The sequence below is a fragment of the Adiantum capillus-veneris genome, chromosome 25 (assembly GCF_014529385.1).
Source record: "Adiantum capillus-veneris isolate H3 chromosome 25, ASM1452938v2, whole genome shotgun sequence".
In the NCBI taxonomy this organism is placed as follows: domain Eukaryota; kingdom Viridiplantae; phylum Streptophyta; class Polypodiopsida; order Polypodiales; family Pteridaceae; genus Adiantum; species Adiantum capillus-veneris.
Window position 1 is genome coordinate 66,872,497 of NC_140955.1, and position 26,451 is coordinate 66,898,947.

At 39.4% G+C, this 26,451-nt stretch overlaps 2 protein-coding genes across 2 annotated transcripts; one reads left to right on the forward strand and one right to left on the reverse strand.

Moving 5' to 3' along the window:
• The first annotated feature begins 1,442 nt into the window (after nt 1–1,442).
• LOC147425029 (uncharacterized) lies at nt 1,443–2,485 on the forward strand. The gene has a single exon (XM_086500478.1). It carries the CDS (start codon nt 1,601–1,603, stop codon nt 2,483–2,485), a length of 885 nt encoding a protein of 294 aa, XP_086356604.1. The 5' UTR covers nt 1,443–1,600.
• A 21,882-nt stretch (nt 2,486–24,367) lies between these two features.
• Nucleotides 24,368–25,132, reverse strand: LOC147425030 (uncharacterized). Its single transcript, XM_086500014.1, has one exon. The coding sequence runs from the start codon at nt 25,130–25,132 to the stop codon at nt 24,368–24,370; it is 765 nt and encodes a 254-aa protein (XP_086356140.1).
• Nucleotides 25,133–26,451: the final 1,319 nt, after the last annotated feature.

Consider the following 26,451-nt stretch of genomic DNA (forward strand, 5'->3'; position numbering starts at 1 on the left):
CATGCACCTTTTGGTCACTGCCTCATCTTTAATTGGTTCGCAACAAGCAAGTAAGAAGAGAGAGAGTAGAGAGAAGTGCCTATTGAAGAGAGGAAGAGTAGAGAGGAGCGCCTTTTTGTGAAGACAGAGTGAGAGAAGCAATCCTAGCCTCCAACAAGATTTGTCTTTTCCTTGGTTGCCCTTCTACTCAAACCCTAAGGGTTGGAGGGAGGGGTTAACCAATCGGGAATTGGATCCCAACTGTGGATCCAAGTGACCACGGCGAGTTTCTTTAGAACTAGTACGGCCGGCAGCCTTCGGCGGCCTCTCTCTCTCCTCCTCTCTCCCTCTTTATCGCATGCAAAGGGGCTTGTTTTTGTTTTGGACTTTAGCCTTCAGGTCGCAGATTGCGACACATGTAAAGGACTCTCCATTCTTCCATATTATGTTAGTAGATTGCGAACTGACTATGAACCAGAGGTCTATGTGAACATACCCATTGTGAATGTGGTTGCGTCACTGACTCATCATGTTTTGATACTGACGAAACTGCTAGACATCTGACATAGTGCTTGGCCGCAATGTCCAGGGGTAAGAGACTTCTTACGGCTTTAGGAGACTCAGAAGAAGCTAGCCTTCATCTTTTAACAAACAATTTTTCGCCTAGTTCGATGAATGGTAGTGCGCAAAGGCAACTCGATGCAGTTTCCGAGATAGCTCTCTTCCGTGGACGGTGGTCTTCAGACTATAGTTTAACAGCCCCGTCTCACGCTGCACTTACAGTGCATAGAGACTCGAGAGCATTGAGCCTGTGGGCTCCTTGCTCTGCAAATCCTACAAGCATCGCCTATTTTCAGACTTTTTCGAGCGCGATCTTCTTGTCCAGCAGGTTATTTTCTCTTTTGACTAGTTGCTTCAAGTATTTTGAGCAAAAAAAGCTCCATGCTGAATGCCACCGTATGCGGAAGAGGTCATGCACGCAGCCAACGAAATCTCAGCCAGCCCCTGCAGTCCCCACAAGCACATGGTGAGACGTGGCTCTAAGAGTCTAAGCTCTCTTTAGCTGGATCTGCTCATGCTATCCCTGCGGCAGGCCTGCTCTCGTGTCCTGCATACGTTCATTATCTCTCACTGTCCAAACTGGCCTTTACAATCATTCAATGACAGCTTGGACATTGATATGATATGGTGGCACTCGGGATGTGCTTGACCCTTGAATCGGGCAGCGATTAAAAAACTCATATTTGTATATGAAATAAATTAAAAACGTGCTCCTCGCGCTCTCTCTCTCTCTCTCTCTCTCTCTCTCTCTATGTGTTGACCTATATTGCTATGGCGGGTCTCTCTCTCTGTAAATGCTGACCTATGCGATGGCGAGGCAGGGCTATAATTGAGGCCCCTTTCAGTTTCATCGTTCGCGCTTCTTCGATTACCGCTTTCCTCATTAAATCTGAGTACTTCCCAGTACTCTAGCAAGTCCCGATCAGTCCTGACTAGAACTCTCTGCTCGGGCCTGCTTCGACGGTTCGTCTCGTCTATAGCGAAGACCCCAATCAGCTCCTGCTGCAGCCTCGACTGCCTTAATTACTGCCTAGGCTGCTAATTTTTTAGTATAATCAAAATGTCAGTATTCATCAGCTGCCATGCTGAGGCTGCGCACGACGTCACACGCCTCAGAAGCGCACTGCATGCGGAGGGTCTCTTCTGCACCGACAACGAGCGTGAGGCAACCACCATTCTTCTCTACATCTCACCTGCTTACATAGCGCCCCACTCCGCCGCCATCACTGCCGCAGGCCGGTTCCTGGATACGGCCAACGACTCCAGGCTCACAATTGCCATCTTCGGTCTTATATCAGTACCGCAGGTGAGACACCAGGCCCAGGCGCCCGGTTGGGATGAGGCAGGGATTCTAAATAAGCTTGTAAGCAATATGGGCATTGACATGAGGCATCGCAGCTTGGAATTTAAGCGCGTTGCAAGCATAGTGAAGGCTCAAGTGCTGCTCGCTTCTGATAGTGCTAGTTTCGACATCTTCTTGAGCCATGCTGGGGAGGACAAGCAGTTTATTCGTGTTTTGTGGGGAGTGTTGGGGCAGCAATACCGCTGTTTTCTGGACGAAGAGTCACTGGTTCCGGGGAATCGAATGGGGATGACAGGCTCCGAACAACTGGTTGCAGCTGCCCGGAGTGCCCGGCTGGGTCTGTTTGTGCTCAGCGATCGCTCCATCAAGAAGAAGTGGCCCGTGAAGGAGGTGCGTATTTTCCAGCGAATGGGGACGCCCATTGTGGTTGTTTGGTATAAGTTTTTGAAAGAGCAGGCCGAGCAGTATGTGAGGAATCCTCCAAGGGACCTCCTGCAGCATGCCGGAGCCAAAGAGTTTTTGGATACTGTGCTTTCTGACCCACTCATTAAGTCGATTTCGTACCCCGGAGCTGCTTGGAACAACCCCAACAATGAAGACTACGCGTTCCACATCGAGAGAAACATCCAAGATCTACTCTAATTATTTTGAGGGTTTTAATCTGTGTCTTATATAATTATTGTAATCTTATATATTGTGCTTTTGCTGTTATTATTATACTTGTGTCTTCTTATTATTACTAGTATGGATGGCTCCCTCTCTCTCTCCCCCTCTCTCCCTCTTTATCAAATGCAAAGGGGCTTGTTTTTGTTTTGGATTTTAGCCTTCGGACACAGATTGTGACACGTGTAAAGGGCTCCCGCTTCCACCATATTATGTTAGTAGATTGTAATCTCTGTACTTGTACTGTTTATTGTTAATTTAAGTTCTTTTGGTTTCCAATGCCTTGTCTAAGAAATTGCTCTAAGGTGTACTTCTGTTTGAGCCACCCATTTGGATGGTGGTCTTCTTTCTAATAGTTTGTGTTTGAACTTCAGCCTTTTATGGCTTTGGATGAAAAAAACTTTGGGAGTTCAAGGGAAAAACCCAAGCCCCTATACAATGTAAAAATATGAACCAGCGATGATGATGTGAAAGTGAATTGTGCATCTATGTACAAATATTCAAGTGACTCAGAGATCACAATGTGCAAATGTGGAGTGTGCATGGTGCATGGTACCTAAAAGATTACAATGTCATATGTACAAAGCTATTATAATAGCAAAGAAGCTAATCTAGAAAGAGTGAGGCCGAAGCAACTCCAAGATCCGAGCGCAAGAGGATGAAACGTGACTCGTTGAGGCCTTTGGTCAAAATTTCTGCAATCATCTGGTCACTTGGATAGTGTTCAACCATAATGGTTCCTTTGCATACTTCATACCTGACATAATGATAATGGACAGCAATGTGCTTTGACTTATTATGTTGAACATAGTCTTTTGCAAGACTAATAGCACTTTGGTTGTCACACCGTAAGGGTATGCTAGAAAGAGGAGAGTGACCAATATCAACCAGCATTTGTCGAAGCCAAATCAACTCACGAGCTGCAAGTGATACTGCAACATATTCTGACTTAGTCGGAGAAACTGCAACACAACGTTGTTTCTTGCTGGTCCAATAAACAAGACAACCATTTATAAAGAAGCAATTTTCACTAGTAGATCGCATAGATAAATGTGAGCTTGCCCAGTCTGCATCTATGTAACCCAAAAGAGAAAGAGATTGCATAGAAGCCGATGTGAGTTGTCGTCGATAGACTAAACCAAAATCTGTAGTGCCTTTCAAGTATTTCAATACACGCTTTGCAGCGGACCAATGCTTAAGAGAAGGACATGCAAGATGTTGTCCAAGATAATTAGCAGCAAACATAATATCAGGACGAGTGTTCATGCCAACAAACTGAAAACATCCAATCAAGTTAGCATAAGGTTGATTTGTGACAAGTTGACCGCCATTGTCAGAAGTGTTCTTTATAGAGCTCGCAAGACAAGATGTGTTGGCTGAATGTGCAGATTCCATACCAAATTTTTGCAGAGTATTTGCAATAAACTTTGATTATCGAAGGAATAAAATACCTTTTGTGCTGTTCCGTTGGATTTAAATGCCAAGACGCGAGTGAATCTCTCCAAGATCCACCATATCAAATGCAGAAGACAATAACTTTTTCACTTGCTGAAGAAATCCCAAATCATTGGAAACAAGAATGGTATCATCCACATAAAGAGCAAGAATCACAAAACTGCTACCTTGGCGTTTTATGTATAAGTTGGGGTCTGAAGAGCAAAAGATGAATCCTTTAGAGGTGAGAAAAAGATTAAATTTTGTATACCAGGCTCGTGAAGCTTGTTTGAGACCATATAGTGCCTTATGGAGTTGAGCAACAAGGTCTTCTTTACCTGGAATAACAAACCCTTCTGGTTGTTCCATATACATTTCCTCTTCCAAGTCACCATTAAGAAAAGCAGTTCGCACATCCATTTGATGAGCTTCTAAATCAAATTGAACAACAAATGCCAATAAAACTTGAACACTTGTAATGCGAACAACTGGTGAAAAAGTCTCTTGATAATCAACACCAGCTACTTAGGAGTAACCTTTTGCAACTAAACGTGCCTTGAACTTGTCAAAAGATCCATCCTACTTCTACTTTTGTCTTATACACCCACTTACATTTAATAGCTGTACGACCAGAAGGTAATTCAGTTAGTATCCATGTACCTTTAGAGATAAGAGAATCATACTCTGCTTCAATAGCCTCTTGCCATTGATCCTTTTGTGGTGAAGAGATAGCTTCATCATAAGTAACGGGATCTTCAGAAGTAGAAAAAGCATTATCAGCAATATCGTCATCATAAACATGACATGAGCTGCTACAGACGGAAGCTTGGCTGCCCTGCAAAATACTCGAAAATAGCACATAGCAAGACATAAACTGACTAATCGACATACCTGGCAACCACATAGACGCATAATCGCGAGATACACGAACAAAGGGAGACAGAGTGTGAGAGAGAGCAATAGGGCGCGTGCAGACGCACCTCCTAGAATGAAGTGCTTCGTCGGCGCGGCGAGAGAGAAGAGGGGAGATGAGAGAAGAATACACAGACACTGGGTGCAATCTCCCCCTGTGCAAGAGTAACCATTTTCCTCTTGCACGTTTTCATTTATAGATTTCTTCAATGGTCAATGTGAGTACAAACTGGCCGGTCGGTCATAAATGACCAAAGCTCATAAAGAGCACTTGAATAATAAAATGTACAATATATATTTTCATTCGCATAGGCCTAGCTCGGTCTAGTCTTTTCCACCTGTCAACTACAATGAATCATAAAATATCATTTCTATAACATACCTCTCCGTTGGAAAGCAATTGTCCTTAGTTGTGAAGATAAAAATTTGCAAACAATACTTGTCACAAAAAGTGATTAGTATGTTGTGTCAAAAACATCACATAATAAAAGAAAAATTTATTAAACTAAACAATCATTAGCTTATGCCTGTCGTCATCCACATACTACCTATTCTAGTGTCACATACCACTAGAATAAGCAGTATATGTCATACCCTGATGAATCAGGATATCATTGGTCACACTCATCAAAATCAATTCTCATAATAGCAAGTCTCATCACATAAACAATGCCGTAATAATCACCAGATACCAAATCCCAATCCACTTCCAATTCCACAATATAAGTCTAAATCAAAATCACTTTTATTATGTACCCGGGTAACAAAATCATACCAGTTACAGTGGTGGCCAACCACTGCAGCATGATTTTGTGATCGGTGTTGCCTCATACGGCAAGTCTACACCAATAAAGCGTGCTGCCAAAATCGGCGAATCTGCACTAATGCTACCTAAATCGGCGGATCTGCATTGGATATTCTTTAAAAATAATAGATCTGAAGTTTATTAATGTGCTGCCTAAATCGGCGGATCTGGACCAAGATGAGTATCTACACACAGCCTAGATTGGCGAATCTGTGTGTGCGTGACCAATGGACTAGACGAGACATAAAAATATAACATTTATCACATGTGTGAGACCAATGTGGAGCATGGTTGAGTAGGAGGGTACTTACAAACTGTTGTTCAGTGTCCCAGAGGAGCTGCATAGCTGATAGACAAATCACCTCAATAAAAATTCCTTTCAATATAATTAGAAGTGATGAGCTTATATAATTAGCAATGTTTGAGTATTCAAGTTAGAACATAATGCAGAGAAATAAAATGTGAAAAGAGGAATGACGTAATTGATGGACATACCAGGAGGGTATATTGTAGTTGAAAATATATATACCATTGTTGGTACATGGGGAGAGGTACAAGTGTTGCAACTAGCAAACTTACACCAAAAAGCTAATAGATCAAAATTGTGTTAGCGTGGGGTTAATAAGGGGTCATGAACATGCAATGAAAACTACAAAAGGGATAGGTATACAACCGAGACAAATTTGAGACAACTGAACGGAAAGAAATTTTTTGCAGTTCTAATTAAGTAGCATAGATCAACTAGTGCCATTAACCAAAAAAAAGTTACAAGAATGAAGTGCGAGTTGTTGCAAGGCAACTTGTGCTCAGGCAGTTGTGAAGCACCTATTTTTTGGTTTAAAGTTGCATTGAAAAACTATTGTTAACTCAGTAACCCTGTTCAACTCGAATGAGAAAAGGCGCTCGAGATAAGCGTCAATTGTGAGGGTGGTTAGTGTATGACACTAGGGTCCAAATTATATATGAGCCGTGCCTTTTGCGTTGTTCACATACCTAGTAGATGCGTGTTCTTGAATGTTTTCTTTTTTTAATTGCAATTAGCGGATTATAATACATTGCGTAATTGTCCAAAAATATAACATGATTGACATCAATTACTAAAACGTAACAATAGGGGGATGGCGGAGGGTTGTGAAGAGAGAGAGAGAGAGAGAGAGAGAGAGAGAGAGAGAGAGAGAGAGAGAGAGAGAGAGAGAAATGAAATGTTATAGTACTGTCTTAAAATGCCAAAAAAATAATACCAAAAAATAGACTAAAATCGTCGTCCTCGTTGTCAATTCCCGTGGATGCCCGGCATCAAGCGTTTGTCTAAGAAAGTATTGCAGTGGTCTCCTAAGAGCTTCCTCAATGTCTGAGGGAAAAGAGAAAAAGAAATGAAAGGAAATGTTTATATTAACAGTCTTAAAAATACCAAAATTACAATCCCTGTTGATCTAATCTAATGCCTAGGTACAAAAATAAAATGTCGTAAAGTAAAAGACTGGAAAAATCATCATGAGAAGCATGGGATAAAATCGTAATGAAAATGAGAATGGAAAAGGATCAATAAGAGCCCGCTAGAAATGCTACAGAGGCTATCGGAGAGACTAGAGAATTGTTTACTTTTCTCACTAGACGTTAATACTACCCCATGGAAAGTGGGACTCAAGTTTGAAAAGCCTCTAATGGAGTGCTAAAAGTGCCTTAGATTGGAGAGTTGAAGTGCACTGTGTTGCGGACTAGTTGCTCCCAGCGATACTTGCCGTGATAGATCTACGTGAAAAGGAACTGAACGAGTGGTCCGTGCTTGTCAAATGTGAGAGATGTGACATATTTGGGTAATCAAGTCGATGTGGGCAAAGCGGTTCACACTGCTATCTCGTAATAAAATAAATAAATAGACAAAATATGTTTTTTTAATAATAAAAAAACGACCTATGAGCAATGTACATGGGAGATTGCTGCATGTTAGCCTAGAGTTAGTTATAATTTTACTCTCTTCTATTGCAAACTATAGTTGATAGGAAGAAAGATCGGTAAGAATGACAACATATGTGCACCAAGAATAATGAGTTCCTCAAGGAGAATCCCTAGTGCATGTGGGGTTAGGATTGATCACGCTATGTTTGGGGGCTCTTAAGAGATAAAAAATGTTAGTAGAATGAGAATAATTGAACTTTGGTGGGCTTAAATGCCAAAAATTACAATAAGGACTGCAGGGGAGTGTTATCACAACACCCCCACTAAACACTCCCAGAGTCTCATGCACCATGCATGCAAGCAAGGGTAGTAAAATCAACTTGGCAGCTTTTGATATTTGAGTGCATTTGGCACGCATCTGTGACGCCACCTCTGACCATTTGATCATAATTTCACCATCGATCTTGTTATTATTAGTAGTTTTTTAAAAATAGATGGTTGCAGACAACCTCCTTCGACCTTCCATGTACCATATGGTTGTTGTTCGATCATGCGAGCAATCATCATTGCTATTGTATCGGCCAGCCAGTTACATTGTAGTCAATCTCAACGTAGCCAATCATTGCACACAAAATTAAGGTACTCCCCAACACCACGATGTGATAGTTGACCATGCAAAGGCCGGTGCTCCAAGGTACCCTGCATTAATTGCAGACAGAGTATCTATGGCCAATTTCAAAAGGTGGAGTGGTTGAAATGCTCATAGCCCGCTGATAGCCTGGCAGGGAAAGTGATGCGAATAGCACCGAGACCCATGCACAGAGAGTGAGTGGAGAAGGTTTAAGAATCTTCTTTCCACCTATATAGGTTGGAGGAAGGTATGTTAATGCTTTCCGGCACAGATGAAGGTTCACCACCAACTACAGTTGTATCGGCCGAACTCATGTCAGCACTTGTCCGCATGTGAGGACTGAATGCCAAAGATCATACACGCCTCATTCCATTTCCAACAGCTAAGAAGCTTTGTCCCGCTGGTGGAGTACGAAAAGGCATGGAGAATTTTCTTAAGGGTGAATCTGTCCAGGAAGATGAACGACGTAGAAGCCCTGATAAAACAGGCAAAGGATTTTTGTATGCTTCAAGAGAAGTATCTTCTATCAGGGTTTGAGGTCTGAGTCAAGAGATGGTGGTATACAACATTGAGTCGCAGTCAGATAAGAGTGTATCAGCTTTGTTTGCATCTCAAGGACAATGTCAATAGTTCACAACTGGTTATCATGAAGGTGTGTGATTGAAGGAGTCTAACCCAGGTGTGTGCGTAATTGTTCTGCAACAACGAGCGGTAGAGAGAGAAATCCGGAAAGAGACTGGTGGCACAGAAGGTTGCATTCTGTGGAGTGGGTTGGAAGCATGCATGGAGGAAGGGAGAGAGTGAGGGATGTAGTGGGGGTGGTTGGCGCTAACTGAAGCGAAAAAAAAAGGAGTGATCTAAGTTTAGAAAAAACATAAAGTTGGCAGCTCTTGGTTTGCATGAGAATTCCGCCATTGGGTATGGCATCTAGTTGCCGAGGACGGCTGCATGGCAGGCAACGGAGAGGGGGTATGTGTGTGCAGTTGTAAGAGAGAAAAAAGAAGCGAGTCAGACTGCAAGCCAACTTCCGCTTGTGTGTGTGAGTGGGTGTGTGCATGGTGGCTGGAGTTAGGTAGGGCTGGAGTGTGGGGCGACAGCTGAGAGAGAGAGAGAGAGAGAGAGAGAGAGAGAGAGAGAGAGAGAGAGAGAGAGAGAGAGAGAGAGAGAGAGAGAGAGAGAGAGAGAGAGAGAGAGAGAGAGAGAGAGAGAGAGAGAGAGAGAGAGAGAGAGAGAGAGAGAGAAAGAGAGAGAGAGAGAGAGAGAATTCAGTGGTCACCATGGGCATGCAAGAGTTGAGAATTGGTACAGGTTGGTGGGTGAAGAGGAGCAGGTAACGGTGGTTGGCGCAGCTCAATAGAGCGAGAGAGAGACAGAAGAGATGACTGGAGTTTGTGGTTGGGACGAGGTATTTGATGGCTGCATGGGAATGCCGAGACTAAAAATAAAGATAAAAATAAACAATGTGACTTTGGCAGAGAGAGACAGAGACTTTGGCATGTTGAGTATGCAAGGCTGCCCTGCAGTAGAACCGCATGCAGATGTGGTCGATAGCCACCGCTTGCTTCAGTTATTGGGGGCGCCAAGTGATTACGACTTAAGGGGGTACACGCCGGTTGCTCGAGGGCAATGGAGGAAGGAGTCGTTGAGGGACAAGGGGGTGAGAATGCGAGGCGCCATCAAGGCCGCGTTGTGGAGACAGTGTTTGAGAAAATATTAATAATAATAATTATTACTTTTAAATGCAACTCTTCAGTCCTGTGTGTAGGTCGTTTTTAGCGACCATGCATGTGAGCCTCAGGCTGCTAGTGCTCACTGAGATGTGTGGCGACATAGGGTGTCTATGGCACTGCCGGCCGTAGTGTGTGAAGTCGTTGACGGGCAGAGACCTACTACACTCACGACTAGCTCAATTCATCGCTTCTAAGGGTGTAGTGACCATGCTGGTGCAGGATTTTAATTGTGAACAATTAATCTCAAGGTGCATGTGACCTTTCAAGTTTTGTGGGGGTGTGTCTTGCGCATTGCAATGGTCGCAAATGGTTCAAGAAAAAGAAATAAATTGTATCTTCCTCTTTTTGCTTAGCCCCCAACGGTTGTGCTTATAACTCTCTCTCTTCTTCCTTCTTGCCATCCTATGATATGAATGGTATTTAGATCTCTTGACCGAGATTCTCCTCTTCGTAATGTCCTATCCAAGGCTATCTGATATTCCTCTTTTTTTTTCATAATTGAGTATTCCGATATACTTTAATCCTTTCATTATTATGTTCAATTAATATAATTGCACTAACAATCACTATATTATGGCAATAAAGAAAGGACTCTATTTTAATTTCAAAACTTCACTAATTATATCATTACAATCAACATTAATTAGTACAAAGTGAAGCAATTCATGGAATCTACAAACACAAGAAAGAAAAATACTTAGCTGCTGCTTATCGATCATAATCATTAGTCTTGGAGCGTAGCCTAAGCTCTGATACCACTGTTACAGACGGAAGCCTGGCTGCCCTGCAAAATACTCGAAAATAGCACATAGCAAGACATAAACTGACTAATCGACATACCTGGCAACCACATAGACGCATAATCGCAAGATACACGAACAGAGGGAGACAGAGTGCAAGAGAGAGCAATAGGGCGCGTGCAGACGCACCTCCTAGAATGGAGTGCTTCGTCGGTGTGGAGAGAGACAAGAGGAAAGATGAGAGAAGAATACACAGACACTGGGTGCAATCTCCCCCCATGCAAGAGTGACCATTTCCCTCTTGCACGTATTTCATTTATAGATTTCTTCAATGGTCAATGTGAGTACAAACTGGCCGGCCGGTCATAAATGACCAAAGCTCATAAAGAGCACTTGAATAATAAAATGTACAATATATAATTTCATTCTCATAAGCCTAGCTCAGTCTAGTCTTTTCCACCTGTCAACTGCAATGAATCATAAAATATCATTTCTATAACATGAGCCATGTTCAAAATCAATAGGCAGATCAACAAAAATATCAATATCATCATTGGCAACATTTGGAATGGATGGTTATGAAGAGGAAAGTTTCTCTATAGGAAGAGTTTCATCATCTGAAAGAAATGAAAAAGCCTGAAGCAATGATTTAGTATCATCAGAATCATCCATGGACCATGAGCCTCCCATAAGCTGTTCGTTAAAAGTAGCATCACGATTCACAATTACTTTCTTGGAGGAAGGGTCATAGAATTTGTAGCCTTTGGAAGTGTCAGAATATCCAATAAAAATAACTTTAAGACCAAGAGCATCAATTTGTGTTTGTGTTTCTTTGGGAACATGAATATATAAGCAATACATCCAAAGGTTCGAAAATGAGATACAGAAGGAATGTCACATGTCCATGTTGTGATGGGTATCTTACTAGAGGGTGCAGTAGTAGGAAGATGATTATGAATAAATATTGTTGTCAAAGTAGCTTCAGCCCAGAAAACATGAGATAAGCCAGAATGAATTAGCATACATCTTACAACATTGAGAATAGTGCAATTCTTTCGTTCAGCAACGCCGTTTTGTTGAGGCGAATATGGAATAGTGTGTTCATCATGAATTCCACTGTCAGCACAGTAACTCACAAACTCTTGAGAAACATATTCGCCTCCATTGTCACTACGAAGCTTCTTAAGTCCACGACCAGTTTGAAGTTCCGCAGCCTTGTGGAATTTTTTGAAAACAGATAAGGCTTCAGATTTTTGTCTAAGTAGAAATACAGTCGTATACCTTGAGAAATCATCAATGAAAGTAATGAAGTAACGATATTGTGATCTTGAAGAAGGTAGAGGTCCACATATATCAGTATGAACAAGATCCAATATGTCATGAGAATGAGTTGTATTTGAAAGAGGAAAGGGTTTACGATTGTGTTTCCCAAGAGCACAAAATTCATAAATTCCCATATGGGGATGGGCTTTAAGATCCATGCCATGAACAAGATCACGACGTTGAAGATCAAGGAGTTTTGAGAAATCAGCATGAACAAAACGATGATGCCATACTTTGCAATCATGATCATCTGGAGCAGTGACAACATTTGCTATAGCATCATTGAGAGAGAGTTCAAACAAATTACCGTTTCGAGGAGCAGTGGCTATAGTATGTCCATCTTTCTCAATTCGGCATTTGGCATGATCAAATCCAACAAACAGACCAAGATCAACAAGTCTAGCAACTCAAAGAAGATTACGTTGAAGATCTCGTACATGTAATACTCCTCACAAAATTGGAGTGGAAGAAGATAAGGTACCAAGATATAAGTCTCCAATACCCTTTACTTCACAAGTGGTACCATCAGCAAGATAAACAACACGTTGAACTGGTAGTGAATGATAGTTATGGAACCACTTAGACTGATATGTCATATTTCTTGTAGCACCAGAATCGACAATAAAAAGTGATCCATCACGTACATGAAGTATTTTGTCTAGAGCAACTGAACATAGGACGCAGCTTGTTTTTGGTACAATGTTGTTTCGATGTTCAGTAGCATATGCTCTATTATGATTTGTGTCGAATCCACGCTTATAGCACATATGAGTGGGATGATCAGATCGTCCACAATATTCACAAGAAGAAGAAGAAGAGTTTCTAGATAAACATGGTTGTTCCATGGTAATATTGTGTTCTTCATCATATTGACGTGCCCAACAATCATCTTCAGTATGGCCATTTCTGTTGCAGTAAGAACATTGCTTAGGAAATTTGAGACAAGAGAAAATATTACCGCGACGGCCACCTCTGCGGTTTCCTCGTTGAAATGGACGCCTTCGAGCATAAAAAGCACGTTCCATCTATTGTGACTCAGTCTCCTCTTGTAAAATCATAGCGGTATCGTGACTGGCATTACGACGTTCTTGACGCTGAGAGTATTCAATTAAAGACATGCAAGCTTGATCCAAATCAAGACCATCTTTATTAGAGAGAATAGTAACAATGTTATCATAAGAAGAGTCCTTCACCGTATCAAGGAGAAGTGTAATCAGTTGCTTTTGTGGAGCAGGATCACCGGCAACAGCAAGTTGATTAATAATAGATTTGAAGATTCAATATGTCCTGTCATGGCAGTACCAACTTCATATTGTAACTTGTTAAGCAACTCTCTCAAATAAAGTATTTCTGTAACATATTTCTTCTCAAAGTTTGCAATAAGGTACTTCCATATATCGTGGGAAGTAGGCAATTCATACATATCAAGCAAAAGGGAATCAGTAAGAGCAGAAAGAATATACCGACAAGCTGCTTTATCACGTCGTTGCCAATCCATATAGGCAACATTCCAATCTTCAAATATAGGTCCTTCAATGATAAGCACGTTATCATTATCCGTATCAACAGGCTGAGGCGGACAAACACGATTTCCAAGAACAACATTAGAGAGTTCATCGCCTTCAAGAATTAACATCTTTTCTTTCTAGCCTGGAAATGCTTGGCCTTGGAAAGGAGGAACAGAACACTGGCTAGAAGGAAAGTCGTTGATGACAATAGTCATAGCCATATCTTGTTGCGAGAAGTCGTATAAGATAAGATCGCAGAATCTGCACACCATATATGGTGAAGGCCGCATTTGAGAACGAGAAAAATATGAGGACTGCGTTCAGTCAACGATAAACGCAAGAAAGATGCTCAAGGAATGTCCAAAGATGTGAGAGACGTCACCCAAAAAAGGCAAGGTAAAGGAGACGTTGATAATAAAAGAGTCCTCAAAATAGAGTGGCGTGAGACGCAAGATTGACGGCCACAATACGAATAGCAAAAAGCTAAATTTTCTAGAAAAAGTTAATACCAAAATTAGAAAAACGATCGCGGACGCTTCACGAAGAAGTAGGACGAAGAAAGCTGCGTCAAGCTCAATGGTAGTAAAAATAGCATAACTTTCTGCTGCGAACTCCGGTTGATGCAAACCTAGAACTCAAATCGAAGAGCTCGAGGAGATGAAAAAGTTTTGGATGAAAAGTGCCATTGCGCTGTGCTCCATTACACTTTTCCCATTTCTCCAAATTTTGAGAAGAAGACCCCCAAAAATTGAGATGAAGTTCAGGGTGTCATCAACAAGAAAACGTAATCAACGATTAGATTGATTAACAATAAACACCAAATAAACACTAATCATATTCTTCTTAACACAAAAAAACCACAGTTAACAAGAATCAACGGTCAAAAATAAAATTTGTAGCAATTTTGAATCTTGCATGTGAATTGCATACACATACTGTTTTGTCACCATGAATTGAATCGGCGCGTGATCGTTACCACTCTGATACCATGTTGAGATGTAGAGAGAAAGAGAGAGAGGCGAGAGAAGATACACTCCATATACGCTCCCAAAGACTGATTCATATTGAAGACAAGATACAAATATATAGGTGAGACCAAGTTGAGTAGAGTGAGCCATATATAGCTCCAACACAATTTAGAACAAGCTACAAATCATAAAAACAATATGCACCAAACTAGCCCATTGAAACTGTAGCATCTAATCAATTGGATAGCACATAGAGCAATCAACATTCTACATATGTTTTGCAGCCACCTCACCCTTGAAGTGATATAAACTACTATAGATCATGATGGTTTCTAGTCGTGCTACCCTACTAGCTCAAGTTCATGATGACAACACAATTGAGTGTTTGCAAAGTTCAGGACTTTTGGAAAAAAGTCAGTAGCATTGTTTCAAGAGCTTTTGAATACCTCGATATATTTTACACTGGATCAGTTGCTATCATTAGTCTAAAATTCAGAGACCGATTTTTTTCGACTACTAAAGAAGTCAAAGGATCCAAAAATTCTAAATGAAGCAAAGTGTTGCAAGTTATCTGATTAGTCCTGGTGATGTAGATTCTACTATTCCAATTGTTCTTGATGATTTGATGTTTCAAGAGGTTTTATTGAATGGTGGTTCTAGAATTCTTGAAGTTGACGAATGCAAAGTTGGATGGTGGTTCTAGAATTCTTGAAGTTGAAGAATGCAAAGTTGGAGCTAGCACCGTTTCAGGTGAGGATGGCAGATCAGAGATAAGTACATTAAATTAAGATGCTAAACTGACAATCTCTATGAGTGCATGGATTGAAGCTTCAAGAAAATTTTATGGTTTTGAAGATGCAAGATGCTTGGACTACCTATGCAATGTTGTTAGGAAGGCCATTGTTCAAAACAACAAAGTTAAAACAAGATTAGATGCAAATTGAGGTGACACTTGAAAAGGGGAAAAATTTGGTGACGGTTTTGATGGGCTTAAGAAAGAAATTGTTAATGTCATCAAAGCCAAAGATGGCTCAAACAATTAAGTTGGCGAAGGAAGTAGAGGATGATTCAACCTCCAAAGAAATAATTTATTGAGAATAACAAAAAAGGTGGGTGATATAAAACTAAAGTACATTCCTCTAGGCTTGAAAGCTCATCCAAAAAATACACCAAGACCATCTTGGTCAATTCATCTTTTTACCTCAAAACACAGGAAATTCCAATAGGTCCATATTGCTAGTGCAATATCACTAATTACAAAAGGAAGAACACTTGTCTAGGTGGCATAATTTGAGCTAGCGCATTGCCTTGGGCTGTAACAAATAGTATGACAAGATTAGAGCTAGGGGGAGCTATAGAAATAGGTTTGTCTTAAGGAGGAATTGAATAAAATTTCAATACACATGAAATCTAAATGATTTCTCATCAACTTCTTCTTCTTACTTTTGAGGAAATGATTTTGTTTATATGCCTTTCTTTGGTTTGCTTTAGTTTTCCTTATAAGTTAAAAAATCTAGCCATGGCATGTTTATCTATCTCGAATAGCATGAATCTTAAGAATTGAACCATGAAGATATGTTATGTGCAACATTAGAAAATTACAAATTTGACCTTCAACCTGGCCTAAAGAGGCAAAAAATAGCTTCATCTTCCTTAGAAGGTGAGGTCACCATGACATATGACCATTTTTCTACCATTGTATGGAATTCCTTTGGACTTGACCATTTCATGGAAAATTAGAGTAATCTCATGCATTGAAGTACAAGTGCTTTCAGTAAACCAAAGGTGGATAGCATGTTCTCACAAGGATGAAAGATTGAAAGCTACATTGTGTCAAGCGTATCAAGATCTTTTTGCATGGTACTAATTTGAGCTTAAGGGTTTTCCTCCTAAGCTCATTGTGCATGGCATACCCTTAAAGCCAAGGGCCTACATTGCATACCCTTAAAGCCAAGGGCCATTCCAATTTGTTACTCTAAGCATAGATTTCTTGAGCATTAACACCATGAGGAGGTATATATGGAACATCAAAAGGTTCTAGAGTTTGGGTTCATTTTTCTCCTTGATAACACAAAGTGGGTTTCTCCCGTTGTATTCATCCCAAAAAGAATAAGCAACTTTGCATTTGTGTCAATTATAAAAAATTGAACAAAGCTACAATAAAAGACTACTACCCATTACCTTTTATTGAAAGAATTTTGATTCATTAATGGGGAGAGGAAGATAAATGCATCCATGAATTAGTTTTCAGAATATAATCATGGCCATAACTGAGGAGGACAAGCTAAAAACCACTTTTACCACCATTTTTGGGACTTATGCATATCATGTGATGCCTTTTGGGCTATGAAATGCACATAGGTCATATTAGCATTGGAAGTATGAGTGCTTCAATAGCAACCTTGTTGACTTCCTCATTTCAAGAGAAAAATATATAGCATTAAATGTGGAACAGTGTGTTGTAAGAAATCTATATACTAAACGTAAAATAGTGTGTTGTTGGGTCACTAAGCATTTTGCTTGGGTATTTTCTTAATAGGTAAGCATGTCATTGCTATGGATCCACAAAAGTTTACATATACCACACCCACCACCCATTGTTAAACTACTTAGGGAATTTGATGGGATAGAAAAGCGTGCTATAGCCACTTCATTAAGGATATGGCACATGCTATTTTACTATTTTTCTATTAAGGACTAAGAAAAAGTTTGTTTGCGATGAGCCATAGATTACGACTTTCTTGTAATAGGACTAAATTTTGAAGTTCTTAAACTCAAAAACAATGTAGTAGGCCATATCTTTTGTTTAGCACATTTGAAAGATTGTTGAATAGTCTATTAGATAGAGCTTATATGAATGAGTTTAAGATATTAAGAGAAAAAATCTACTCTCTTCTTTTTAAATAATACATCAAAGACATATTTCATAAAGATTAATGAATAACAGATAGTCTGTCTATGAACAGAATAATAAAAAAAGGTAATTAAAATTGAGATTTTTATTAATATCAATATTTTATATTTATTTGTTTTAGCTTAAAATGCATGGGTAGGCTTAAAATAAGTTGAAAAAGTAGTGGCGATCCAAAAATAGGGTTTTTATGAGTCACGACCTAAAATTTATGTTTTCAGCCAAAGAAAGACGTTTTTCGCAATTCTGTCTACGCTGCCTTGTAGACCAGACCTGTTCCCGTCGTTTTGAGTACCTGGAAGCTTATATTCTGAGTTTGTATCATAAAGTTATGACAGAAACAAATTGTCAGCAGTGGCATGACAGCCTACAAGCAGCAACATGTTAGCTTACAAACAAATATACACATGTAATATCTCTTTTGTTTCATCCAATCAAGAAGTGATTATACTCTTTTATGATGGTACAAAATGATGTTTTGAATTTGATTATCATGTTGATTTGGTTGCACGGAGTATGTTCTTTTGGCTATTTTGTAGACGATGCAGAAACCAATGTGTGAAACAGGATATGTGCAAGGTGTCATGATATTGGGATTGTGATCGTGTTATGATTCTGATTATGATCGTTTTTGCGATCAAGAGATTGAGATTGAGAGTGTGATTGTGATTGAGATTGAGATTGTGCACAAGATTGAGATTGAGATTAAGAGTGAGAGTGAGAGTGTGATTGAGATAGCTCGGGGGTGGTCAGGAGATTATGAAACGAGATATTCTCTTCTTGTAATGATTACAGACTCTTTATTTCCATCTGTTTACTCTACGTACTCTGTATATTCTTTGTTCATTATCAATGTATTTCGCTCTCCCGTGTCGCGTCACATTTCTCTTCCCTTAAGGAGTTATCTACGAAAGCACCCATTCTTATGCCACCTAATGCATTTGAGTCATATCATCTATTTTTTTGCTTCCTCCCATCATGTTATTTCCGCATGTGTTTCACACCCGTATGAAAACAAGTTTCATCCTATTGTTGCAACTTAAAATATGCAGAGAAAATTTCACTTGGGTTGAAGGAGCATGCCAAGCCATTCTTGATGGGGCTAAAATGTTTTGTACATACATAGCCACAACATACTATTATCTATGTAACCAAGGATTTGGTTATTTTATGCCTCACAATATATAATCTTGAGTCTCTTCAGCTCATTATAAAATGGACTGTTGAGCTTAATTTAAAAAAAAAATTATGAGCTTAAATCAAAATCTCCTGCAATGCAAAAAGCTTCTTGATTGTTTAGCTGATGTTCTTGTATGTGATGATGAGCTTGACTTTTCTATTTCCAAATTTTTTTTTCTTTGAGATTTCCATGGAGTGGTAGAACAAATTTCTAGTTATCTCTTCACACTTGAGTTTCCCATTGACATGAAGAAAGCTAAGAAGAAACATCTTGCAGCTCATGCACAAAGGTTTTCCATTATTGAGGATGAATTGTATCAAAAGTGGTTTGAGGGTTTGTATAAATTTTGTGTACATAAGAAACAGATCCCTTGTATTATTTTGAAGGAGTGTCATGATAGTGCTTGTGGGGGACATTTTATGGGGAGGTTGACTACATTGAAAATTTTAAGAGCATGATATTGGTGGCCAAGTGTTTTCAAAGACTCATTTGATTGGTATAAGAAATGTGATATGTGCGAACATACTACTCATTGTGAGGACGGTTTGAGACCCCATAATCCTATTATGGTTGCCTTAGCTTTTGAAAAGTGGGTGTTCACTATGTTGGGCCTATCACTACTACTTGCAGTATGGAAAATACTACCTTATTGCTGCATTTGATCACCTTACAAAGTGGTCTAGCTAAGGCTAGAGATGTGAGGAGTGATGATGCATGTACTACTACTTTAATTTTTATAGATTATGTTATTTGCTATTTTAATTTGGAGCACTTGTTTATCTTGTGTCTAATAGGGGGACACCCTCTTTGAATGATGTTCTTGAGGATCTCACTTCTTATTTTAACATAAGACATGATAAACCTACCCCTTATGAATTCTACCAATGGGCAAGTTAAGAGCACGAATGAAACTTGAGTCACCGTTTAGAGGAAAATAGTTCATGTGAATAAAAGGGATTGAGATGAGAAATTTTCCATGAGTGTATGGACATACGACATTACTTTAAAAGAAGCCCCAAGTTTCACTCCTTTATTGTTGGTGTATGGTCAAGACTTTGTGTTTCCTATTGAGCATCAGCTTGCTACCTTGAGATTTTTACATGAGCATTCCTTGCTTTTGGAGGAGAGTTTTTAAGAGAGTTTGGGTACATTACAACACCTAGAAGAGTAGAGATTGAAAGCCTATTTACATCAAGGAGTAGCAAAGAAGTGTCAAACAAACAAAGAGCAAAGAAGGCCAAAACATATGAATTAATTGGAGGATGGGCAATTGGTATTATTGTATGATGCACATCACGAGTTGTTTCTTGGGATTTAGCCATGTGTGGTTTTGAATCTTATGATAATGTGAAGGTATTTACTAGGAACAATGTCCAACTTGCAATATGGATGAGACATGGTTTTCTACCAGAACAAATTTGGATAAAATTAAACCATATTGTATGTGATTTGGTGCTTTTTACGTAATTCTATTGTCCTCTTTAGTTGTAGACATGGGCTCTCTACAAGGCATGGAGAAGATGAGGAGCTGTAACATCATCACTTATCCCCTCGATGGTTACGCTATTATTTTGGGAGATTTAATTGGGAATCATTTAAGTAATAATGTAGTAGAGTACTAGTCACTATCGATTAGGTTGAGAGCTTGGCATTTTTACATATATTTGGAGCTACATATGTTGTTAGTGGGTCGCCACAATGGACGTCCTAGCATGGCTATCAATGCACTAACATACTCCATGTCAACACAAAGGGAAGGAACCCGACTAGCACATGAAGGCTCCTTAGGTTGACAATCTGAGTAGAGTCCCTATCTACGAGCTCACTATCACAAAGGCAACAACAATGCAACTATCTACAAACTCCACGCACTCGACCTCACTCAAACTCGCTCTCAATCTCTCACCAAAAATACTCAATCATCTAATCTAATCATGCATATGCTAAGAGAGGATCATAGGGAAACTACATCTAGCACACACACAACTCAAATAGGACAAGAACACATGAATCGGCAAAGAGAGAGAATAAACTCACATTCCATACATTTCTTACTGATTACATCAAAAGCTACCTCATGTTGAGAGGCGCTCAATGCCACTTTCTGCAAGAGAAATGGATGAGGGAGAATGGAGTAGTGGAGCTTGGAAACTAGCAATTTGTATGTACCTCTCCGTTGTAGCACCTTATCTCTATTCAGCTCTCATTCACATTAAATTAAGTGACTTTTATTCTAATGTCATTTATGAGCGGCCTCACACACATTGTTCAGATATATACAAGTTAGAAGCACCAATGGCCCTAGATTAGACTAGATGTAGCTTAGAATGGCTACTGGGCTCAAGATAATCAATTACAATGTGACATATGCACACATCTTATGGAGCTTATAGTTAATTGTATACACCTATGTTTCCAGATTTATTCAAAGAGTTGAATATCTTCTAATCCACTTGAGTGCTGTTGATGAAGAGACTCCACACATCTTCTCTCTATCTATTATTTTTCAAAAAAATCTAGCCATGCAGGATTCGGATCAATAATCTGCAAGATATAGTCTTTTTACTATATTCCAACTCCCGAGACTTACCATTTTTAGCATAACCCCTTAAAAACATCCTAGTTGGATGATCCAATGGAGTTGATATTTAATATGCCTACTATGTATCTTCATGAGACACTCCTTTTGACCCATTATGAGCTTCATTTGATCACATATGCACTTTGATATGGCTCTTGGATCATTCTTGACACCCATCGCCATACTTTGATATTCACTTGAATCTTGACTTGGGCTTGTAACTTCATTGTGACATTGTCTCGTCATTCTAGATCACCTTTGATCATCATCTCCATCTTCAAGTCAATGTATTTGCATATTTGATCACTTTGACTTGCTATTTTGGGCCTGTTACAGCTAAGCCTGTAACAGTCCCCCTTGCCTAATCTAGTGTCCATCCTTGGACACAGTTGAAGGTGTTGATGTTATGGGTGGAAGGATCTTTGCTGGTTGGCTAGGTAGTTGCCCATCTTGGTTGATGAAGAAGCATAAATGTGAGAGTTATTGAGTTAGCGAATAAAGGAGAAAAGTTAATAAGTGTGGTGTCAAATATGCCAGATTTGCCAAAGGTAGAAAAACCCATCGGAGAAAAAAAGTTCCTTTGGTTGTGTTCTTTTGAGGGATATGTACAAAAGGAAAGGGTTTTTGTACACTAAATATCTGGATCACTACTATGTTAGTCTATGACAATTAAGAGCAATAATAATAGTAATTCATGAGGCGGATTTTACATGTGTTGCTTTGTTGTCGCATATAGATGGGTGCATGGGTGGAACAAGAGAAGAGTGTCGAATGCATATGTCCAATGGTGGGACATCCTAGAATGCTTTTTCAAAAATGCATTAGGAACAATATGCTATGCAAAACAAGATGATTGAGGGGTGCTTTTCAAAGAAAGTGTAGCTATTAAAGGATGTAATCTGGTTTTGCAAGCTCTCACCCCTTTCAAAAGGGAATTTGATGTCGCGGTTTCTCCACTCATCTTATAGTGCGCCTACATGCGTGGGTGTAGGACTCTTTGCTACTCCACCGACACTTTAAAGTAATGGACTTCAACTCTTATGATCGTCTCATCTAGTATGAATGGAAGAATTAAATATTTCAACTCTCCATCTTCAACATATTACTAAGCCTATTATCGAAGACCCGTAGCATAGAGTATACTATACTTGAAGCTTGGGACTAACACTTTTCTCATTTAGTGGCATAGTTGCCCAACTCTAGACTATGTCGTAGGATGTTTTTGCACCTTGAAGACTTGACTTATTCTCTTAAGCTCTCTAAAAATTGTGACTCAATAATGTATGAGTTTAAGTATTCCAATAGAGGTTGTTCAATGGACCAATGGTCCAACTAGGAAGTGAAGGCTTTATTTGCCATACCTATGTAGGGATGATCTTCCTTTTGGGTTGCTGGTCCTTTGGAGGTTCTTAAGGAAGTTTAGGAGAAGCTTTGCACTTTAACACTAGTTTGGTACCAAAACAGGACACGTAAGTGTCCTTTTTTTACAAATTTAAATTAAATGCTACTGGCATTAGATAGTTTATTTAAGAAAACCCTCTTGATATTCTTAAATATGTTAGCTAGAGGGTTTTTAAAAAATATAACCTTGCATTTTAGAATCTACCATGATCAAGAACTATACTCATCAAGTTGACCCCGTAAGACTACGATTGATGGTTTTAAGAAATCGACTTTATAAGCTCAAGAAGAATGAAACGACCTTGTAAAAAATTTTAGGTGTCTTTTTCACAATTTTGCTATAGATAATTGAAAGTTTCATGTGCAAAAAAATTGACTTGGGAGTATATAAAATAATGGAAAGTTCTAGGTGTTTGATATAGCGATTTCAAACATATTGTTGTATACAAAGAAAAATATGTTTTTGATGTATTTGTGAGTTTTAGAAAGTGATGCATTGCTTACCCTTTCCATCTAGGACTCAAGGTGGCAAATAGAAGGGATTTGGTATGCAACAATTATCGGATTATTTTAAATATTCAAAGCAGCATAAGAGAAAACTTTGAAATTTTCATTATTGAGACATAAGCATTCAAAACCTCAAATAATGTCAAACTTTCTATGTAGATCAACTAAATGTATCAAAGTACATGGTACATACACAAATGGGGTGCCCAAAACCTTGGTTTTAATGTCATTATGAAGAACTCAAGATTTTCAAGAGTTTTTCCATGATAAAAAGTTCGAGATAGAGTTCAAGCAACGAGATTTAATTGAGTTAGGGAGCCCGAAAAATACGTAGTTTCTTGGTTTCAACATATAAATTCATTTGTAGTTGTCAAATTGCACTAGAATAGCCCCAATTCCATGAGGGAGCTTTGGAGACCAAAATTATGCTCTAATTCAGCACATGCTCAAGTATGAAATTATGTCTATGACTTGTGTGTGACTTGGAAACTTGTCTTTAAAGTGCATTCCATTTTTTTGTAACACTAAATGCTAACATTTGGATTTTATAAACATAAAAAGGGTCATCTCTACAAAAAGATATAAGAATTTATGATTTTTTTGGTAAAACAACTTGAAATTTTACTAAAATTTATGACTTAGTACTTACCAGAATTCTATCCATACGGATTGTAGTTTGACATGGAGAAACATTGAGTGTTTTCTTTCCCTCATGCCCAACCTATGGTAGAAGCAAGGTGTAAAAAACTTCTTTCTAGCTTGACAAATAAATTGCCAAAACTTGGAAGGAAAACAGGACACTTTAGTGTCTCAAGACACTTAAGTGTCCAATTACAGAATTAGTGTTAAAGCATTGAACTTCTGATGCTTTTCCTTCATAGCTTCCTTGGCTATGTTGTTGTTCAATTTTGGTTTGCCACTTCATTTGAACTTTTTCTTGCCTTGGTGGTTCTTGTGTCTTTCTACACTTATTGGGTTTTATTGATGGCACTGTTTGCTGCTTTGGTCGCCATATGAAGACTGGCTCAATTGATCTTCCTTTTTGTTGCTTCGACCTCTATATGTAGACAAGATTTTGTGGAAGAGCATTAGAAGTGTTTGGGTTGCTCTCCTTCGTTCATTGTTGCAATTGTTGTGGATTTGATCGTGAAGTTTTCTTAATGGTTTGATGCTTCTTTGGTTAGTTGTAGGAAGTCTGCTCCACCTTGTAGGCTTGATGTGGTGGTTGATGGTCAAAATTGATGTCCTTCATAATAGCCTTGTGCTCGTAAAGACTTCAGAGTTGTAAGTCATCCTATTGATTTGTTTGAGTGAACCTGATTTCTGTTAATCTAGCAAGGTGTCTCATCTTTGTTGATCTTCTGTTGTTGTATTAGTGCTTTTGGCAGCAACACTGGTCTTCTTGCAGTCCTTTGTTGACCTTGATCAGAGTGGTATTTGGGTTGGTAGATCTTTTTCTTGCTTGAGTGTTGAACCCATGTCGATGACCCATTTGATGTAGAGGCTTTGTCCTTGGTTTCTTTTTTTACCTTGGGGAGTTGCTTGTTGAGGTTGGCCTTGCCCTTGTCCAGTGTCACTAGCTTCTTACTTGATTCATCTGTGCTCAAAGTACAATCATTGGGGAGTTGCTCGTTGAGGTTGGCCTTGCCCTTGTCCAGTGTCACTGGCTTCTTACTTGATTCATATGTGCTCAAAGTACAGTCTTTGTGGTCCTTGTTTGTAGGCACTAGCATATCAATAGAGTTACAGGTAATTGAGTAATTATGCACCTTCATCCAATAAATTCCTAGTATTAAATCTTCTTTAAGCGTCGTAGGAGCCATTACATGGAAATGACATGCTACCAATTGTGAGCCAATGCTGAGATAAGTTTCAGTCACACCTATACATTCTCCTCGGGAATTTGTATATGTAGTCATGCTCTTAGGAGAAATGTCGAGAGGAGGTTCTTTCAAGAGTATCCACGTACCATAGGACATGTAATTATGCTCTACCTGTGCATCCACCAAAGTTAAGCATGGTACTTTCTTGTCCTTGCTTTGAATGTCCAAATATATTCTTCTTGTTGTTGCACTATTTTGAGCTGCATCTGACATGCCCTGTTGTTGAAGATGTTTGTCCTTTGTTGTATTGGTTATCTCGTGGATTGTCAAAATTTATGGCTTCATTCCTTGAAGCATGTGGTATCTGAGCAATATGTTCTTGTTTCATTCTTAGCTATTTCTTTTCAGATTTGGCCAAAGGTAGTTTTACTGGTACTTTTGGCTCTATGAACTTGATGGAGTTACCTTTGAGAGAGAAATTATGTTCCTCAAGCCATCTACCATTGAAGTACTAATTCCTCCTTGAGTTGAGTAGCTGCCATAACTTTGAACCTTGTAGGCACTAGGTGTGAATCAATGATAACATCAACCGATATTGTCCCTATGGACTCAACAATTAAATCCCTCATGATGGAAATAATCTCGAGATTTAAATAAATTTTGGGTTCACCTATAAGTATCCATGTGCTATACCACATCAAATTCAATTGCATTCACGATCCACTAGTGTATAGCACTTTACCTGAAGATTGTTTGAGCTTTGAATCTATAACTCTATCCATGGAACCACTAAAGCATTTTCCTTTTTATGTGGTCATTCAAGAAATATGTGTTGGATGTCACAATGCACACATTTAAGTATATCATCATATGAGCACTTGGGGATATCATTGTATAATCGGAATTTGGCTTGTATTGCCTCTTCATTTCTCCACAAATCTAGTTGACAATGAAATTCTATAGGAGAGGACTCATGTCGAGGTAGCTAAATTAGTGAAGTGTCTGTTACCATATACATGTGGTAGTGATGTGTGTGAACACACTAGGACCGCCGGGGCATTTTTTCCCTCTTTAGGAGGTTTTTTCCCCCGTGCATTGTATATACGCCCATCACTCTAGGGCTATCTATCTTTCCATTGCACACTAAGGAATACACTCTCTATTGTGTGCCTTGAGCTTCCTTCGTCTTCTCCAAGCTGTGTGTGTTTCTCTGCAACCCTAATTCCAACAATTGGTATCAGAGCAGGTCACGTCCTCCCGGGCTTAGTCGCCAGCTGCTCCAGCACACGCCTGCTCACTTTCTCCGATTTCAGTGAGCTTTGGCAAGCGTTCGCAGGTCGACAAATATTTTGAGAGAGCTCAAAGAGCTTGGTCTGCTCAGAATTTTGATTTGGGCTCATTTCGGCCTCCGTTTCCACTACGGGCAGTACTGCACAGGTTATTTCGTCATTTTGTGCAGATTTTCTGTCAGTGCCGTTTTCTGCATAACAGGTGCCTTATAGTCTTCTACGGTTTGTGCTATATAGCACAAGTTGTTCCCGCTCCATTTCTCCTATTTTCGGGCAGTTTTCACATCAGGTGCAGCATTTACC

Coding starts and splice junctions, on each gene's coding strand:
- LOC147425029 (XM_086500478.1), top strand. CDS start 1,601: ATGTCAGTATTCATCAGCTGCCATGCTGAGGCTGCGCACGACGTCACA.
- LOC147425030 (XM_086500014.1), bottom strand. CDS start 25,132: ATGTCAGATGCAGCTCAAAATAGTGCAACAACAAGAAGAATATATTTG.